Consider the following 20,536-nt stretch of genomic DNA (forward strand, 5'->3'; position numbering starts at 1 on the left):
ACACTCCACTTTCAGTTACAGCTCTGGGTGTAATTATACTTTTGAAACAGGACTCAAAGTTTCTACTTTTCCTTCCTCTGTGTTACCTTTTTCCTTTCTACAAATATACAACTGTAATTGGTGCAACATGTTAGAATAGTTACTGCTGTCCATGTCTTGGGGATAACTTTTATGATATCTGCAAAGTCCTTTTGTATGAATTGTTGATGGAAATGAGGCATTGAAGTTCACTATAATGACATATTTTATACTCTATTCTTGTTATATCGACAGATCCGCATGTGTTATGATGCAAATCAAGATGAGACAATCTTTTTGTATTATGGAAGACTCCTTTATTTCAGCCTGAATGTGAACATTTGTTACTTTATGTGAAGTCCATTTTGAAAACGCTTGTGATTTTGATTTGCTGAATTGATTTGATTTCATGAACACTGTATAATGTACAACCAAAGAATCATGTCAAGCCAATAAATATTATGATATCAGACCCATAACGTCCAGTTTGATATTTTCTTGTTTAGTGAAGAGACGCATAAGCTGAGAGTAAAATTTAAAAAAAAATCCACTAAGCTGCATGATTTCATAGTGATGCATTTGTAGACTTGCAAAATTCAGGTTGAAGAAGAGGCAAGCAGTGAATGAAACTCCAGCAGTCTTTGGTCTCCATTCATTTTGGCATGTTGCAAAAGGACCTGCAAAAAACAAAAGAAAGAAAGAGAAATTATGTTCACTATCAAAGTTGTGGTGAAAGTAAACAACCGATGTATGTACGTTGTATAGGCATTTCAAATTAATATATTTCCGTTAAGAATGAGTCAATCTGTGCCAGTGTAGGTATGAAGTAGCTGTGTGCTCACATTCATTAGCTCCTGGTCGTTTTTGGCATGCAAGTGTCTGAGGAGGTACCAGCTGGCAACCTGCACCACTGTCACTGGGAAGTCTTGAGAGTACACCAGTCTCTCCAACAAACGCCTTGTTTCCCTGCAAAAGAGACGCACGGAAATGGGCAAATACATGACATGAGCTGAACCAAAATTACTATTACATTGTCTGGATGTCTCATACACTCAGGCCTACATTTAGGAGTGGAATTTGTGAATGGTGAAACGAGCAGGAAACATGTTATGAGTACTCCTAATTCTGCCCGTGTTGATGTAAAAGCTAATTTGCTCTTGGAAACATATGGAACTGGATGGCTGCTGATCTGATTTGTTGTCTAGCTGAAATTAGCTAGGGCACACATGTACTTCCTCTGAATTGAAACTGTCTGAAACTCTAAACGTTTTGACTAGTGAATGATGAAATTAAACTTATGTCTGGTATGAAAGGGCCTTTTGATATTGTGATTATGCTCGCCACAGGGGAGTTCCTGCAGCATCTCTCAAGGAATTAAGCCTGTTCATGATTGGCTTATGATGGGCTAATGACCCACGCACCTGCAACGTGCACGTGTGCATACTAACTGCTAGGAAACAGAACACAGTGGAAACAGAACACAGTGAGAAGCACTGACCTAGCAGCCATCTTGGTCACATACTGGAGCAGGGCCTGGAAAAGGAGGGCCATAGGGGACGAACCCAGCTTCAAGACTTCAGTAGTGGCTTCTAGTATCATGTCCGTCCAGTCCTTTCGTGGGACCCCCGCCTGAGAGGTCAGATCACACAAGGTTAAGAATAAAACAAGCAATGAGAAGCATACACAAAATCAAGTATTATTAATCTAATAAACTAGTACTGTTGCTAACAATGTGCTGCCTACTGCAACTGGAAGTTGCTGTCCTGTGAGCAGGGAACTAAAAACCCCAGATAAATCACAAAAGGCAGCTTCTTGTCTTGTTTGTTTTTCCACTTGGCCTTGGCTGCTGATCCGATAATTTGCTGGAATTATAGCCTCTATTTTGCAATGCCGTTACATTTGTAAGTCTAAAATGTTTTTTTTCATGGCCACAATATTGCAGGAAAAATATATCAAATAGTTGTGCTGCAATAGCTGTACTTTATCACCCTAAAAATGGGAATATTTTGGATCTAGATCTGCGCAGGAACTCACCAGACAGGGTTCTAGGGCTAGCAGGGCTAGCCGCAGCAGGCTGGCTACCTGGCTGCTGTGCAGGCCGAGCTGTGAGGCTAGCTGCAGACTCTGCCTGTAAGCCAGGACTGCCTGGACCAGCAGGCCCTGGCTACGATACACCTCCGCCAGCCACTGAGAGAAGGAGAGTGATTGGAAGGGATGAATGGGAGTAGAGGTGAGAATGTGAGATTTACAGAGGGAAGAGGGGCATAGAGGAGATTGTTAGAGGCAATGTAAGATAAAGATAAGAAGAAGAGACCGAAGGAAGGAAGAAAAAAAAGAGAAAGAGGTAAATATTTATGATTTTCTCACTGAAAAATAATCCTCTGCCTCTTGCTTAAAGTTGAAGAAATAATATGACACAATGACTTCTCAATGCAATGTTCTTATAATAACAAGAATGAAGCCAAATCTCTCAATTATTTCTTGCAGCAACAATGAACTCGGAAGCTAAAGAAATGATTTCATCTACAAATATAAGGACTAACACAAATAGCATGGACAATTAATTTGCTATCATTACATAAAATTGTGTACTGCATGTTGATTCAGAACGGACCGTGAGTAATTGCTCTATGTGCGTGCAGAACGGACTATGACATTGTGATACTGTCGCACATTTTGACTCCCACATTTCTACTTTCTGGTCATTAACCACGGCTACAGTCTGCCAAAATGTCCACAGCTTTAAAGTGCTCATATTATGCTAATTTTCAGGTTCATAACTGTATTTAGAGGTTGTACCAGAATATGTTTATGTGGTTTAATTTAAAAAAAAACACCTGTTTGTTGTTCTGCACATTGCTGCAGCTCCTCTTTTCACCCTGTGTGTTGAGCTCTCTGTTTTAGCTACAGAGTGAGGCATCTCACTTCTGTTGCATCTTTGTTGGGAGTCGCACATGCGCAGTAGCTAGGTAAGGACTACTAGCCAGTCAGAAGCAGAGTATGAGGGTGTGCCATGCTAGCAGCTAGGTGAGCATTATAACGTGTGTTCCAAAGTGACCACGTTTGTCTCTGAAGTAAAGGGTGGACTACAATAGAGCTGTTTGGAGCAGTTTGTGAACAGTGTTTTCTGTTGGAGATGGTAAGTCCCTTTGGGGTGGACTTTGGGCTTTTTCACTTTGTAAACCTATAATGTGCACAAAAAAGATATATAACACAATAAAGGTAAGGGAAAAAGCCAAAAAGCATAATATGAGCACTTTAAAAAAAAGACCTCCGCTGGCAGCAGTAATTTGATGTAAAGTGCAGCAATATCAGGTCTCAAACAAGGCACAGAAATGGTGTTCATTAGGCCAGAGTCTCAGTGGAAGCAAGACTAAATGGCTGTTTATGGTGAGGAGGAGAAAAAAAACGTATCATTTCACGGACCTCAACACTTAAACAAGTGACCACCCAAGACTGACACCTGTGTTCAAGCCTCGCCAACGATTTCCCGAGTCGATTCGATTTCTATTCACAAGGTTGATTACATTACCAATTCGATTTCAATTAGGCTAGGGAAATTTCAGCAACCCTCAACTAATTTTTATAATGCACCAAGTTAATGTTTACATCAAGAATTGACCCCCAAAAAGTTTGTTAAAGTACTTTTCTAAAGATTCTTTTTTTTTTTGCATTTTAGGCCTTTATTTGTGACAGGACAGCTTAGTCATGAAGAGATGACATGCAGCAAAGAGACGCAGGTCGGAACTCTAACCGCGGCTGCTGCGTCGAGGACTGAGCCTCTGTATAAGGGTGTGCGCTCTACTAGGTGAGCTACCCAACTTAACAGGACAAACATGACAGTCATTGAAAAGGCATATATTAAAAGATCGCTTTCTAAATCGATAATACACCACTCAAACAAAGATCGATTTTGATTGGAGAATCGATTATTTTAACCCAGCCCTGTAAACAACTGGCGCTTGAAATTAAAGTAATAGCTTGTCATAAAGTCCCGGCAATACAAAAACTGGTATGGTATTGAAATCACTTACATGCCATGCCCCAAGGTTGGTGGGGTTCATCATCACTGTGTTGTTTAGTTGCTCCAGTACGGAGTCTGGGAGGGCAGTACCACCACCGGCCAAAAGGAGGCGCTGACACTGCACCTGTCTCAGTGACAGCATCACTGTTGGGTGTTCTGGAGAAACATTCAGCACCTGGGACAAAGCAGGCAGAGCATGACGAGCACAGCAATGGACAGATGAGGCCCCACACGTAACTTCTATTACATCTACAATCTCGCTTTGCCAGACCCTCCTCCAAAGTGCGCTGGAGGAGGGTCTGGCTACTCCACACATAGCATTCGGGGACGGGAGGAAAACGTGCTCTGGTTTATTGGCATTTCTTTAAACCAATCACAATCGTCTTGGGCGGTGCCAAGCACCGCAGAAAAGCCACGGTGCCGCTGCAAAATAGCCTCTGGAAGGAACTTGTTTTGTGTACATTTAAAAGTTGTTTTAGTCGTGCAACAGAAAACTCAGATTGGACAGATAGTCTAGCTAGCTGTCTGGATTTACCCTGCAGAGATCTGAGGAGCAGTTAACCATAGTCCTCAGAAATTGCCCGGAGTTTAAAATGCCAACACAAAGGAAGCCCAAGGCAACGGATATCCGGCCTAATCCGGCGGCAACGGAGCAATCCCGGAAATGGAACGCCAAGGATATAGACTAGGGCTGCACCACATTAGGAAAATATTTAATTGCGATTATTTTAACTGATATTGCGATTGCGATATGATTCACGATATTTGAGGGAATGGTCATTATTCTCATTTTCATTAAAAAAATAAAAAAATGATTGAAGTGTGATTTTTTGCGAGGGTCTGTACCAAACAAAGATTTTGTTTTTTTAGTCTGAGTCTCTGACACATATTTTGCCTTTAACAAATATTGCGCCCCCTGCAATTTGGATATTGCACTAGTTCATATTGCGATTTCGATAAAATTGCGATTAATTGTGCAGCCCTAATATAGACTACTCCACCTATGTTCATTTCTGTCTGAAACAAGTCTTACTATTTCTACAATGAAGTAAATCAGATAACAATATTGAGTTTGTGCGTGAAAGTGTGTGTTTCTATCCCACCTGTGTGCAGAGAGCTTCTGCCTGCTCCAGCTGTCCCCCCAGCGTGAGGCCAGTGACTGCCTGTTGTAGTACCCAGGCTTCTAGAGTCTGGGCTAGAGGGCGCTCTATCTCTTCCACATTATGCACTGCGATGCAGAAGGGTGTCCGTTATACACTCAAACACACATACAACGCTAAACACCATAAAATGCACGCGCACACACCTTTCTCAGAAACCACTGACATGAGGGTTTGCTCCAGTCCCCGTCTGCAAGGAGCAGAACCTGAAAGATAACAGGAAGTGTTTTCTGTGTGACAGGCAGCCATCAATCCCGCCCAGGTTGCTGGATCATCTGAAAGTAAGAAGAGTGGAGATCACTCTGACGTTTCACAGTAGGTGTAAGGTAGCTTTACATTTATTGAATAAGGATAAATATAAACACAGCTTCTCTGTGTCACAAAGCTGCAAAACCTTGAATTTACTAGATATATCACAGACCCCATTGTCTAGAAGAAGGTCCTCACAGTGGTGTACCACACACATTATTTCACTAGAATTCATCTAAATAAGAGAATTTACACTAATGTATTTCCTAATACTAACTTTTTCCTCGCTTCTTCAAAACTGATTTGTCTTCCAAGACATCTACTTTTTTCAGTGTCCAATTATAAGTGTGTTTTTTGTGAGGTAGATTAAGGCTTTCGTGTGTGTGTGTGTGTGTGTGTGTGTGTGTGTGTTTACCAGGACAGAGCAGCACAGCTCTCTGCATAGTCTTCAGGGCATTTCTGTGACTGTTCTCTTCAGAGTGTCTCCCACTAGCCAGCTGGTTGACTCCACTGTACAGCAGTGCCCTCTGCAGGACACACGTTATATCAGCTCGGTTTCATGTGCAAACACTGTGGCATACACCAAGGCCAGTATTGACAGTATTATACCCTAAAAAAATATTTTGGATACTGGCATATCTACAGTGTGAAAAAGATTAGACACAGTATAGTTCAAAATAACATAATTTAGCATTGAGTTTAATCTATAATGGCAGTGAGGATAAATAAAGTGTAAAAAAACAAGAGAGAGAGAACAGAACAGAGAAAGACACACATAAGCCATTTCAACATAAATATATAGTCACTCTTTTACCTTTCCTTGGGTCATACTGGAGAGACAGGCAACATGGCCAGCCATCGCTCCGCCCTGTAATATACACAGCAGACCAAACCATGAACCCTTCCTCTCTAACTGTCCAGCAGCACTACAGCAATGTAGTGGATGCAGTGGGTGAGGCTGCTCAGTTCAATGTGAGCGACTCTAATAGATTTCCTGGGTATGTGCTTGGGATGTGTGTAATGTTTGTGTGTGTATGCAGCCTTACATTTGCCTTTCTGGGGTAGTATTGTGGTATCAGCCTGGACAACAGGGCCCACAGAGATGGGTTTCCAGGATTGCTATAAAAAAAAGAATTTAGCTTATGTATAGGCTTTTCCCATATAAATAAGCTAGAAATTAGTATGTGTATGACACTGTATGTGATGACAATCTCATCAACTAATTTGACCTTTCCCTGATCACTCCAACAAAGATACTGCATACTTATTTGTAGTAGGTTCACCCTGTGTCAGCTGCCTTTTAGATTTTTATAGAATACACTGTAAGCAGACAAATCTGCATATGCTTTATGAAAGTGGAGACATTTCTATCCAAAACTGACCCAAAACTAACGACAGTAAATCCAGTGACACATGCAATCAAACACCCGTGTCGTACTATCTCCCATCATTTGTGCAATCCTCCACAACCAGGGTGCAGAAGGCTCAGTAAATCTGCCATTCAGTGTCAAAAATACAGTTAGATGACAGCGATGTATAATTGGTCTTTTTAAAAGTCAAATTAAGTAATTGTAGGGCATCACATCAGTAGGCTACTCTAAACAATTTAAACAAGCAGTTACCTGTGTACAGCTCTGGAAGCCTCTCTTTGCACCGCGCTGTAGTTGCCCTGCAGGGCGAGCAAGGCGCAGGTGAGCAGACACCGCTGCTCTGTAACTTTCCCTGAGGCTGAACCCTGTTTCAAAAGCTCCGTCAGGGCAGCAGCAGCTAGCGTAGCATCACTGTGGACCAATCCCAGGGCACATAAACACAGCAGGGACTCTGCAATTGGCTCCTTTAACATCGAGCTGCGGCGGCAGAAAGCAGACAAATAAATACTTTTAGCTTGGAAGAAAGTATTAGTATAATAATTATTATTACAAAACCACTGGTCTGGTCCAGTCAACACAGTGGACTCACCATTTAAACAGCAGAGTCTTGGCTGAGTCTAGGTTACCCTGCCGGTGCTGAAGCAGCGCAACAGCGGTCAAGATGTAAGCCTTTTCCTTCTCAATGGAAGCCACAGCCAAGGCACGTTCATAGGCTGCAGTACACACAAAACTATTTAGTCAGTCACTCTGGCAAGATGTCTGAGAAGGTTCTCAGTCATCCAGGCCATGGTAGTTCTCTGTGAAAAGCAAAGTCAACTGGGCTTGCTAGAAGTTCTTGAAGATGCCTCTCATCCAAAAGGCTTCTTCAGACAGGTGACACAACCCACCAGAGGTTAAACATCTGGGACTCCCCACTAGTCATTTAGAACGGTAGAAGCCTTTTGGATGAGAGGCAAAACGTCTTCAAGAAATTCTAACAAGTCCAGTTGCCTTTGCTCATCACAGAGAGTCACTGTGGCAAGCACACACAAATACAATCCCTGATAATATCTGGTAATAAAATCTCAGATTTCAGTGTGTCTCCCAGTCCTCACCATTGATGCTCTCTGGGATGAGTCCGGCCCTGCAGTAGGCCAGAGCCAGCCCAGCCAGATCACTGACCTCCTGCAGTGGAATGGAATTATAAACACGCACCGCCTCCTCCGACTGGCCCGAGGTGCTGTAAAAGACACAGTGGGACATACAAAGAATGGAGTTTGAGGTCTTTTTTTGAAGTATTAGCAAAGATTGTTACTGGACATGGTAGTGAGACGGCTGGTTGTTACCACAAAGCACGGCCGTAGCTGCACAGAGCAAAAGCCAGTTGTTCTGTCGAGGACATGGACTGAAGCAGTTCAACAGCTCTAAGGAAAGAGAGTTAAGATTTAGAAGGCGATTTGTATACAAATGTGTACCAAAGTGTGTGAGATATTGCACTAGTCCGTATTGGGATTTAGATCAAAATTGTGAATAATTGTGCAGCCCTACTTTAGAGCTCCGTTTTATTCAGACAAACACCTTTTGTAAGCCTGTAAGGCCTGCCTCTTCAGCTGCAGATGCTCATTCATGTAGCCAAGCATAATGAAGGCATCAGGGTCAGACTGGATCCTCTCTGGGAGGGAGGCAAAGGAAAATTCATGTCACACAACATCCGTCGTCTCTAACACACGGCCCAAATACTACAAAGGGATTTGTAAATCTTGCATGCACATCAACACACAAATAGATGCTGATAGTACCTGTGTACTTGCTGAGTGCCACCTGAGCAGCAGAGATGGCGTTCATCTGGACTATGTTATAGCGATATAGTTCCGAGTCTCTGTTGCTCTTATCAAGCAGGGTGGAACATACCCAGAAGGCATAACCTTTCACTCCCTCCATCTGCCAGGGAAAGATCGTGAAAGAGCATCAGAGAGATGTAGATGACAAGAGTGAAAAAGCAGAAAAAAAGGAAAGGAATACACATAGTTTCATTGTGGTATCATTCCTAATTACTTGCGAGTAGTAGCAAAAGGCTTATAGCTGAAAATGTAGCTTTGTGACAGAGAAAGTTGATGCAAATATTAAACTATTAGCAAGCTAATGAGTGGGCGCTACGAAAGCAAACGCCAGGGGTTTTTGGGAGGTCACGCACATGTGTGCTGAGTTCAGTGGTGTGCCTGAAAAGATCCATGGTGTCATAGCTTCCCACTCTCTCTGCTATCAGCGCCTGGTAGGGGGACAAATGGACAAAACTATCATTTAGACAGATAAATAGGGCAAGGACAGAAATCCATTAAGCTGCATTCACATAGCATCTGGTGGCTCCGGCAATTTCCCGCAGGGTTGTGCGGCAGTGGGAGTGTCGCTTAAACGTCACTTGTGTGACGTCCTGCTGTGGTATTTAACCTCTCAATGTAGCACAAGTAGACTTTATATTTCACAATTAGTTTTTCCATTTCCGACCACACTTGAAGGCAGCTTCATTTCACGGAGAAAGAGAAAAAAGAGACGAGCCACATTGCTTTGTACTGGAGCTCGTTGCAGAAACTCTCCCGCCGCCCTTAAAACGGACTGACAGGTCCGACTGGTTACATGATTGGCCATCGCAGCGTGATGTCAGGCTGCTTTTCTCGAAAAGTTGAATCCATCTCGACTTTTTCGTCGCAGGCCCCTGCGGCTCCCACTGCCGGAGGACAGCCAGACACTTTGTGAAACCAGCTTTATGAACACTACCACTGATCTTACTCCAATCAAACAATTTACTCTATATTTCCACTATTTACTAACCAACAGAATCAAATTACAGTCAATTTCAACATCGTATTTCTTACCTATCATCAGACTTTAAACCATTGCATTGCTATATTAAATGTATATATAACTGATTGCTAAATAAATACAAGAAATGGCTTCTTTTCTGTAGTCATTTTACATCTGTGAACATAAACACATCATGAGGCCTCTCATCCAGCTTACATGTCCTTCATATTCCTTACCATTACCAATCACTTGTACCATCCCTAGTACACCTAATTATCCTTGTCCCTGTTAGTTTTACCGTTTGATTTTGCCTGATGTTGTGTCTCACATGTGCACATATAGAGTACAGGAAACATATGTTTATGCAATAAAGAAGCCTTAACCATTGGACACAATTATTACCAAGTGTCCATTTCCTTAACACAGTCAATTAAAGTGACCGTTAAACATTATCTTAGGATGTCTTTGTACCTGTCCGATCCAGCAGTTGACATAAAGCGGCTCCAGCGACTGGGCAATCTTGAAGGCCTCGTGTGCAAGCTAAGAAAATAAGACCAGACTTTAACAAAGAAAATGTCAAATGCCAACTATGACAACACAACAACAACAAAAAAATATATGTATATATAAGAAAATTGATTACACACACCTCTATATTGTCCTTTTTCAAATAAAGGGTACCAAGGTTGGTCCAGGCAACAACATTCTGTACCGAAATATTAGAAAAGTTACAGAAGAACATCACAATAGTTTCTGAGAATACTGTTCATCACCTAACAAACATGCAGTACATACATTTGGCTCAACTTGTATGGACTTGATGAAGCAATGCTGCGCCAGAGCGAAGTTCTCAAGACCTGATGTAACAAAAAGAAAGAAAGTGACAAGATAGAATTGCGACAAAAAAACTTGTATTCATCAGAGAGAAAAAGTTGTATCTACATAAATAATTAGCATTTTCTGTCTGCCTTTATTTCATACTGAAGATTTTTTTTTCCTTTTTTCTAATCCAATATCAATATGTCCATAAGTTGGGGTAGACCACTATTATTCCCAAGAATGAGGTAGCATATTATTACCTTTGCTCATAGAAATCACTCCCAGGGCATTCCAGTAGCTATGGGTCCCACTGTCCATCATAATAGCCTTTTTTAAACACTGAAAAGAGAACATAAAAAACTCTTAAAAGACCCCCTTTGAGAGGGAACAATACAAAGCTGCAGGGTTATGTGAATTACCTGCTGGGCCTTCTCTAGGAGTAGAGATTGGGAGTCCTGGCCTCCCTCATCAGGTCTGGGTACGCTGGACTGGCGGTAATAGTTGAGTCCTAGGTCATACCAAAGGCTGGGAACCTCAGACATCAGCTTCAAAGCACGGACATAACACCTGCAGACAAAAACATGCGCTTAATGTTCAGTGTTCAGAATCTATGCTAGGCCAACAGGGGCAGACAGGATACCCAATGGCAACAACAAAAAAAACATTAGAAATGTATGATTTGACAGAGTAGCAATGGTATGGGCAGCTTGGAAAACATCTATACCTTTTGTCTGTGGTCTTACCTCTCACCAACTTTGAGTGTCTGGGCCTGGTTCAGTGCGTGGCTCTGGGTGTTGCTGTCTAAACCAGCCAGCAGGGCGGGCACTAGAACCTGGGCTCTGTTTGACGACACGGTGCTGACTGCGGTGCAAGCGTCTCCCAACAGCTTCCACAAACAGGACAGGTCTGGACGCAGCACCACAGCTCTGGAGTAATAATAGTAGTATAGTGAATTTTAGTCAAAATAATTTCAACTGGATTAAGGATTGAATTGCTTCCTTGCATATTGAATTGCAAATTCCAAAATGCATTTACAAAATGCGTGAGCAAATTGTACATTAAAGGTGCAGTAGGTAAGACTTACAAAACTAACTTTCTCTCATATTTGCTGAAACTGACCCTATGTTCCAGTAGAACTACATGAAGCAGGTCATTAAAAAAAAAAAATCCGGCTCCTCTGGCACCACCTACAGCATGTAGTGAGATTTGCAAAAACCCACCACTCCCTGTTCAGATGCACCAATCAGGGCCAGGGGGGGTGTCTATCTACATGTCAATCACTGCTCATGCACACGCATTCATTCTTCCTTGTGGGGGGGGCTTAGGAGACCGTTGTGGGATTTAGCGGAAAGGGGGGAGGGACTGAGAAGTTGTCGATGTTAAAATTTTTGGGCAAAATCCTGGATCTTCACAATCCTACCTACAGCACCTTTAAATTGCCAATCGCAAAATGCCTCGTAATTTAAATAAAGAGGCCAAAAAAAAACTGAAGAGCACAGAAATGTTAAACGACCAATTAATGAATCACAGACAAAGCCTTGTTTCATTTTAAGATTTACAAATGTAACTAATGGCTAGTCGTTACCGGAAGAGGTTCTGTATGGCTTGCTGAATGAGGTCAATGGCTCCCCCATCTCGGCAGTCTTCCATCAAACCTTTTGCCAGAGACAGCTGGCACTCCCCAAGACCTGAACAACAGATCATACCAATCTGATTAAATGCCCCGGTTCAGATATACAGTATGTAGGGCTGGGTATCGCCACTGATTTCCCAAATCAATTCGATTCACGAGGTCCCAATTCGATAACATTTCCGATTAGATGTCCATTTGGGTTATTTCAGTTGCAAAACCAGTTTAGCTTGGATATGAAAGAGATTCTACAATTGTACAAGGGTTCCCTCTAACCTGCTGCAATATTAAAAGTATCAATGTTTACATGAAAAACTGACCCCAAAGCAGTTACATTCATAACAGAGTGCAACTCTACGGTCAGTGAGTTTTGAGTGACATTTCATTCAGATATGTTGCAGTGAGAGGTCAAGGGACCCCTTTTCAGAATGGCCATGCCAGTTTTCCCTCGCCAAAATGTAGCCTATCTTTGGAGGGTTATTTATATTCGGTATTCTAGTGTCATATGATATGAATGAATCGATATTGGATCATTCAAATCCAAAACGATTTAAATCGGAAAAATCCATTTTTTTTTTTTTAAACCCAGTCCTAGATGTATGATTCAGAGGTATGCAATAAAAAGCGTAACAATAAAGCGAAGGCCTTGGGATACAAACACCTACCTTTAAGAGCAGGAACATAGTCCTGCTGTGCTGTGATCTGCAAGTACTCTGCAACTGCCTCTTTGAACTTGCCCAGGGTCTGTTTAATAGCAGCAGCCTGGTAGACACTGTAGATGGAGGAGGGTTGAAGCTGATGGGCCTTACCAAAGGCCTTCAGAGCTGCTGTGAAGCTCCGGCGGTTCAAGTAGGCCTCGCCTAAACACTCCCAACACACCCAGTCCTCGGGGTCTGCTCTCAGAGCTGCCTGCAGACTATAAAGATGAATTAAATGGTCAATGTTTATACACATTAAATACCTATGATAATGTAGGGTATGATAAAGACCTAATGTAGTACATTTTACTGTCTGAAATTTGACATCTTGATCTTACTCAGCTACAGCTTGTTGATGCTCTCCAACCTTCAGGTAGTACAGCCCTCGTCTCATCCAGGCCCATTTCGCTGACCCGGGAGTGGCTTTCTCAATCACTGACTGGAGTATCGCTAAGGCAGTGTCCTATGGCATTTAGGAAAGAAGAGAGGAGGGAGGAAAAATTTAAAATGCAGGATGTAGAGAGCATCATGGGGAAGGTCAAGACAAAAGAGAGGCACCTGTAAGGAAACACCATAACAAAGTGCCAGCACCACGTATGACAGTTCTAACGTTTTGGCTTTTTGGAGTGTGTCTGTTCGCCAACAAATCCACTTACCATGTCGTCCTGCTCCATGCTGAGATCCACGGAGGCAGCTCCAGACTCCGCATCATCGTCGTCCATCTCAAAGGCCTTCTTGTAGCAGCCTCGTGCCCGGCCATGATCATTTGCCACCTCCCGGTAATAATGTCCGAGGTAGCGGAATACACAACCAAGGTGTGGGTCAAACTTTGCAGCCTGAAATGGACACATGAAACTTTTCAATCTAAGATTCCATTCAGCTCCTTCGACACAAATTTTTTAAAGACTGGACCATCAATTTATTTAGAGATTGCACTAGTTCTTTAAATGAACACATAATGATCACCTGCAAAATAATGACAGAATTTCAACAATAATTGTACTAACCTTGAGCAAATGTGTATGGGCTTTGCTCCGGTCCTTACGGGTCTCTTCTCCCATGTCCCAGTAGAGTTTTCCCAGCAAGAAATAATACTCTCCACAGTCTGGGCTCTGGCTGGCCGCCTTTAGGAAACTAAACAACAGAAGAGGAAGAGAGAAAAGTTCACCCAGGAGAGCTAAGCTTTTTTGCACCACACAAATGGATTGTCTGATTGTACCTAGGCTTAAGAGAATGAAGTGCCACAGGTTAAAATTTCACATGCACACAAAAAGCAACACACAGTTTTTACCTCTCCTCTGCCAGCTGTTGCTGGCCCTGAGCCAACTGTGCCAGTCCTCTCAGTACCAAGCCCTGGGCCAGGCTCGGGTTAGAGGCCACCAGCTCTGATGATACCTACGGAAGACACAATAGGTTCTTTTACATCAATATATCTTGACTATCTTACAAGAGGTCCTTTTCTTCATTTCCCCATATTAAGAGAGGACAACAATTCATCTCAAGCTGTTATGACACTCTGTAAATTGCTCAAATAAACAACAAGCCTGTACTCTTGTCTAGTTTTGAAATAGTGTTATCAATGTGTGTGTATTATCATGTTTTCAATGTGTTTTTATATATCTTCCTCGGCTTTTTTTCTTGCTGTTCTTATCTCTAAGTTTCATAAAAGCCCTTCTAGCTAGCTAGCTGTCTGTCTGTCTGTCTGTCTCACGTAAACCATAAATAAATAACCAATTTACACATTAAATAAATAATTTACTACAATACTGTGTTTCCTATAGTATCGTAAATAGTCGTAGATCTGACATGGACATGGACATGGACGGACGGACGGATGGATACTTTATTGATCCCCAAGGGGAAATTCAAGGTCCCAGTAGCTTAAAGACATCACACACAACATACATACATCATAAACAGGATGATAAAATAACAAATCCACATGAATAATATGGACAATAAAAGAAAAGATACTAAATAAAAAATCCACATGAATGTACTAAGGGATGTATAGGCATGAGATGCCTGCAGTGACAGGGCAGGGACTGACCCTGGGATTCAGCCTGTATGAGAGGATGTATGAGAGGGGCTGTCATGGTGGTATAGTGCAAATAAGTAAAATAGTGCAAGGATAAAGTCTAGAGACCAGCATTAAATATGGACAATATGAGAGAATGATGTCGACATAGTAATATAAAAAACACAGACAGAGTTCAGTAGGTAAAAGGTTTTCAACCTTAAGTGCTTCATCAACTTGTCCCCTGTTAAGGTATGCACGTCCTCTCAGGGCTACTAGAACTGGGTCTTTTTCAGCATCTGGGATCTAAAAAAAAACAACATCATCATCAAACATAGACACGATGTTTACTTTGACATGACGCAGTGCTACACTTATATTTCCAAGGTTACAACAGCAAAATATCTTTATACTAAACCCAGAATAAAGAAAACGCGTTTAAGTGCTGAATGACTTAATACCCAATTATCTAAGAAAGAAAATTCAAACATACAATACATACAATATGCTGAATAAACAAGAGTATTAGTCAATCGCAGAGCTGTTCCGATACCGTTACCAGTATCGGAACCTGCCTCTGATACGGTCCAAAAAGCTTGAATCAGTATCAGCGAAAATATGCGAATCTATGCACCGATACGATGCTACATAATTTAGCACCGAAAAAAAAATCTACTACTACTACTACTACTACTACTACTTTAGAGTATTATTACATTACATGTCATTTAGCTGACGCTTTTATCCAAAGCGACTTCCAATTAAGTGCTTTCAACCTTGAAGGTGCAAACTCCAGACAACAAGAAGTAAGTGCAAGTACATTAGCTTTAAATACGCAAAAACTACAAAGAGCCAAATGAAAGTGCTACTGTAAGATTTTTCTTTTTCTAAATTAACCAAGGTGGAGTCGGAAGAGATGTGTAGGCTTTCGACCGTCCTGACATCAATGGGGAGCTCATTCCACCATTTAGGAGCCAGGGCAGCAAACAGTCGGGATTTGGTTGAGTGATTAGTTGTCCCTCGCTGTGGGGGGGGGGGCAGCAAGAAGGTTGGCTGATGCAGTGCGGAGTGGGCGTGCTGGGGGTGCAGGATTTGACCAGAGTAGTTTATTTATGATCTTTTTTCATTATGATTGACCGTCAAACTAGGTAATAAAAGAAAGTCATATGGCATTCATTCTCTGTATGTATGTGGTGGTGGGTGGTGGGTTGTGATGGCGCAGTGGATATGACACATGCCTTTGGTGTGGGAGATCTGGGTTCGATTCCCACTGCGATACATCAACCAATGTGTCCCTGAGCAAGACGCTTAACCCATAGTTGCTCCAGAGGCGCGTGGCCTCTGACATATATAGTCAGGCGCTTTGGATAAAAGCGTCAGCTAAATGACATGTAATGTATGTATTTCCTTTTTTAAAGCACTAGTATCAGATCAGTATTCAGTATGGGCCGTCATGCAAGTCTGGGATTCAGAAACGTTATCGATAAGGAACCCATGGTATTGGAACATCTCTAATCACATCACCTGTGATAATGTCTCCAAAGCCTGGTCCGCAGCCGCTTCTCCTCCACTCCTGACTAAAGCCTCTAGCTTCAGCCTCAGCAGTTTGACCCTCAGCTCCTTGTCTCCGGAAACACACACTGTCAGACCTGATGGAAGCAGCCACACACTGAAGTTCATATATCTGCTTCGGGGACTGAGGATTACTGCCCCTTTGAACATGGGGGTAAACATCCACATTTCATACACAACTGTTGTTGTTTTTTTTTAAAGAGCTCTTGATGAAGTCTGACTGGACATATTCTTTTGGACTAGCTAGATCAGTGATTACATCTGGATGACATGGTGATATACAGCAGACTAAACATACCTTGGGAGCATGACATCGCACTGTCTGAGTATCTCTGCATTTTAAACTGAGCTTCAGCCAGACTGCACCATCCTGTGCTGGAGCTCATTTTCTTCAACCCTAATAAAACAGAAGAGACAAATCATACGTAGTGAGCACAACAATTCTAGATTACATAGATTTAATGAAGTGCATGGCTAAATCCCAAGTCTCCTATTTGATGTCTCCTCGCTCGAACCAGAGGTTGTTCTGGTCCTCCTCAAAGCTCTTATTCCTACCCAGAGGAGCCAGGACCAAAGAATCGAGGAGGATCTCTGAGGAGCTATGAGCGAGGATACACGAGAGCAGCTGAAAGCCGTTGCTAACTCCGACCATACGGCTGACAAATTCACATGACACTTCAGAGCAAAAGACGTCTCGTCCCTCTAAAAACACATTTCCTCGTTTCCTCTCTCCTCGTATCATTCCCTCACGTCTATCCCATACTTCTTCGGTGGGACGGACTAAAGCTTGTTTTATGGTTCTGCAGAGCTTTCGCCGTAGCCTACGTAAGTGGCCTGAAGTTTATACTTGTGCGCTGGTGTGTGCGTCGAGCCGGCATGTGTGTGTGTGTGTGGGGAGTGGGTGACAGAGCGAGGGAGAAGTGAGAGAGTGACTGCGATTAGCTTCGGAGCGAGTAGCGACTCTAGAGTCATAGTGAGAGAAACAAAGTGTCTCCCCTGTTGCTTTCTGACCACGGTGGGAAATCTGGAGCAGGAGAAGTTAACCCTCTCCTTGATTTCATGTTGTTTATGGAGGAGAGACCAGGAAATGAGTCGGGGGAAATGCAACGCTACCAAGCCACGGCCTAGCGAGGTGCGTCACTGCGACGTGTAGTTACATTTTTCGAGAGGTGCACGTCAGGCTACGATGTAGGGTCCGGTGTAGACGCAGAGGGGTCTGCGGGGGTACGCTGTCGATTCGACGCAGAGGCATAAAACGGCCTTAAGACGTGAGGAAGGTAAGCAAGCGAAGGAACCGGGGATGCAATTTAGAAACGTAGCCCATGTCTTAGTATCAATGTTCAGTTGCCTTTTACATCAAGAACAGAACTGATTGTTTGTTGATGCACAAACTTACCTTGTGCAAGGTCCTTAGTGGCATCTTTAAACCTTCCTTCTTGCAGTGCTTTGGTGCCCAGACCCAAGTGACCTAATCCGCTGTTCGGGGCCAGATCCAGGAGCCGGGAGAAACAGCCGACTGCATCCTCATCCTGAACACCTTCAAATAAAAACACAGCACGCATTAAGAGTGAGACTGAGAGCAAAAGCCAGTGATTCCCCTCAATGCTTAAATATGACTTCAGCAGAATTTAATACGAAATCTGTGAATCAATCATTGCATTCTGCGATTTTAAATGAAATGAGCAAGACAACAGTGTGTTACCTGTTTTGAGGTAGTAAGAGCAAAGGACTTCAAGAGGATAACTTTGGTTGGGGTAGAGGGTCAGCATGGACTCACATGCCTGTTTCAGTTTGGCTTCCTCTTGTGGCAGCTACAGTAAGAAAAGATTCCTGATGAGCAGCTGATTAAGGACATAATTTGATGATTTAAAAAATAACCACATATGACACTGCACAGAAGGCCAATATTAAAAATCACAGAGGATGAAAAAAAAGTCCCAAGGCTGATTTCCACTGTGGTCCTCTAGTAAAACACATATCACGCCACAAGATAAAACAGCACGACAAGACAACAAGTGCAGACAATACAATCCAAATATAAAGCCGGTGGCTATGTCAACATGTTTTTTTTCTTTCTTGGTCATAAAAGGTTAAGACATTTAGAACTGAAATTGAGAATGCTACATGGTACTTTGTAACCATATATTTAAGGCTACTTTAAACAAGTTTCAGATTTGTGGGCAGATTATTCCAATGTACTCCTGCACTGCTGTGGTGACATAGACATCAGAAAAGGTGTACTTACTTTAGAAAGGCATTTGACATAGTCAGCTGAGAGCTTCTTGTGTTCCTCTCCTGGTACAGGATCCATGAGAACCATGGCCTTTTCAAATGCTGTGATTAACTGATAGCCACAAACAAAACAAAATAGTTACCAAAGGGCAGATGGCATTGAGATAGGTGCACTAAAATCAGCATTAAGAACAACACATGATCTAACCCTTTAGGGCTAGGAGATTAGAGGTGACAAGGTGTTTATACACAAAAAGGAAACACTTCATGTTGCTGAGTTTAAGTCCACATTTGGGGAAATAGCTTACATGCTGCTGAGTTTCATTGTTGTCCTGCTCTTCCTCATTAATGCAGTCTGAGAGGAGTTGTGTCATCTGTTGCCATAGCTGCAGTAGCTCTTTCTTATCCACAGCCTCTTCCTCCTTCACCTGAATGAGCTGCAGCCAAACCTTTGCCAACTATGTGCGAACATACAAATAGATCCAAATGTGTGAAAAGAACAAAAAAAGCGTCAGTGTCTTTTTTTCTCTCCATTGAACGTGTGTGCCTTTAATTTCATACCTTTAAATATTCTTTTTCAGACTGATAGATTTCTGACAGCTTACTGATCATCTCATAACATTTATTTTTGTCGGAGCTGTTAATGGAGAACATAATGAGAATGAATAGCATCATACATCAAATATGTTAAACTAGTCACAACTACAGCATCTTGCAAATAAATCAGGAGTAGAGAACGATCAAATATTATATTATATTATCACAACTTCCTTTGCAGTTTTAAGAAACATCCATAAAAAGGGTTCTTCCATACAGTATATTACCTTGCATACAGCTCAACAAGCTTCTGGTAGATATTAGGTAGCTCAACTTTGAAATCCCACTGATCAGTCTTTTCATAAAGATTCGCCAAGCCCTAAAAAAAAAACACACACACACACACTTCATAATTACTGGGCCCGGGGAGAGAGGTAGTATAATATGCAATGTCACACAACACAACAGTGATAATTACTTGGTTTAACTAAGTGATGCACATCAGTAAAATGAATTGCTCTCAGTGTAAGACATGCAAAGTGTAGTTGGTATAAGACATTTACATTTACTGACAACTACATTTCCCCACCTTACCTGCCATGCCAGAAGCTGCTCAGGCTCCAGCTCCACAGCTTTTTTATAGGCTGTCTGTGACTGATCTGGTTGCTCGAGTTCACTGGCTGCCAAGCCGATGAATACCCATGCATTATAATTGTTCTTCTCAAGTTTCAAAACAGCCTAAAACCACAGCGAAGAGGGCAAAGTCAGCTAGATAACATCGTTGTTTGAAAGATACATTGCCTCGTTTAGTACCCAGACTCCCCTCGGAACAGAATGCACGTTAACAGCCAATACTTTATGTAAATACCTCATTTATCTGTAACGTTAGTATGAATCTGAGATACTTTACCTTGCAGTGTTTTAGAGCCTCTTTGAACTCTTTGTTTTTGATGGCCTCTCTGGCACTCTTCAGTGCTGCTTTCACTTCTTTATTAGACATCTTGTAATTAGCTGAGTGAAACAAAGCAACATTGTAACATAAAGAGTCCCAAATAATAGTTAACCTACCAAGTTGCGGTGATGTAAACAGAGTGAGGCAGCTAAAGTTTATATTAACGTGTTAGCAGTGTTGGCTAGCTAAAAAAAACAATGTAGCATTCATTAACGTTAGCTGTGAGCTTCTCAGAGCATCTGAACTATCTAACTTTAGAATGAGAACTGTTTCCAAACCTTCATTGATACATAACTGGTCATTTATTCATTTAATTGAGCAGTTAGCCACGCAAGTATTGCATATATGAAACAAATTTTGGGGCACCTACTGTTTACTTTGACAACTTCTGCTCCTGTCGGGTGACACGGAAGTGAAAGAGTTCCCACACCTCTTCTGGATTTTCAAAATAAAACTACTTTCAGTTTGGTCTACTTG

The 20,536-nt window shown here is 42.1% G+C and overlaps 1 protein-coding gene across 2 annotated transcripts; it reads right to left on the bottom strand.

The window, feature by feature from the left end:
* Positions 1–312: 312 nt before the first annotated feature.
* ttc37 (tetratricopeptide repeat domain 37) lies at positions 313–20,525 on the bottom strand. Of its 2 annotated transcripts, none has more exons than XM_031305033.2 (41): positions 20,426–20,525; positions 20,018–20,118; positions 19,702–19,845; positions 19,395–19,486; positions 19,132–19,207; positions 18,879–19,028; positions 18,584–18,682; positions 18,041–18,149; positions 17,735–17,875; positions 16,637–16,735; positions 16,291–16,415; positions 14,986–15,072; positions 14,041–14,144; positions 13,757–13,883; positions 13,406–13,585; positions 13,088–13,212; positions 12,717–12,967; positions 12,007–12,109; positions 11,165–11,347; positions 10,841–10,988; positions 10,682–10,760; positions 10,398–10,459; positions 10,252–10,308; positions 10,074–10,142; positions 8,995–9,069; positions 8,600–8,741; positions 8,379–8,472; positions 8,147–8,224; positions 7,916–8,040; positions 7,411–7,534; positions 7,074–7,298; positions 6,498–6,570; positions 6,266–6,319; positions 5,867–5,978; positions 5,349–5,477; positions 5,146–5,270; positions 4,053–4,217; positions 2,053–2,205; positions 1,517–1,647; positions 861–984; positions 313–695 (listed from the first exon to the last, which is right to left on the bottom strand). In XM_031305033.2, exons 2-41 carry the CDS (start codon positions 20,105–20,107, stop codon positions 615–617), a joined length of 4,710 nt encoding a protein of 1,569 aa, XP_031160893.1. In that variant the 5' UTR covers positions 20,108–20,118; positions 20,426–20,525; the 3' UTR covers positions 313–614. The 2 variants fall into 2 exon arrangements, with proteins under 2 accessions (XP_031160893.1, XP_031160894.1); XM_031305034.1 differs by having other exon boundaries at positions 20,430–20,496.
* Between the last annotated feature and the right edge of the window lie 11 nt (positions 20,526–20,536).

The sequence above is a fragment of the Sander lucioperca genome, chromosome 2 (genome assembly GCF_008315115.2).
Source record: "Sander lucioperca isolate FBNREF2018 chromosome 2, SLUC_FBN_1.2, whole genome shotgun sequence".
NCBI classification, from domain to species: domain Eukaryota; kingdom Metazoa; phylum Chordata; class Actinopteri; order Perciformes; family Percidae; genus Sander; species Sander lucioperca.

Bases quoted from the DNA above. Each gene is read 5' to 3' on its own strand.
- ttc37 (XM_031305033.2), bottom strand. From the start codon at position 20,107: ATGTCTAATAAAGAAGTGAAAGCAGCACTGAAGAGTGCCAGAGAGGCC. The intron at 19,846-20,017 runs GTAAAGTATCTC...CTGTGGTTTTAG, and splicing joins AGGCTCTAAAACACTGCAAG to GCTGTTTTGAAACTTGAGAA. The intron at 14,145-14,985 runs GTTGAAAACCTT...TGTCTTCCGTAG, and splicing joins AAGTTGATGAAGCACTTAAG to GTATCATCAGAGCTGGTGGC.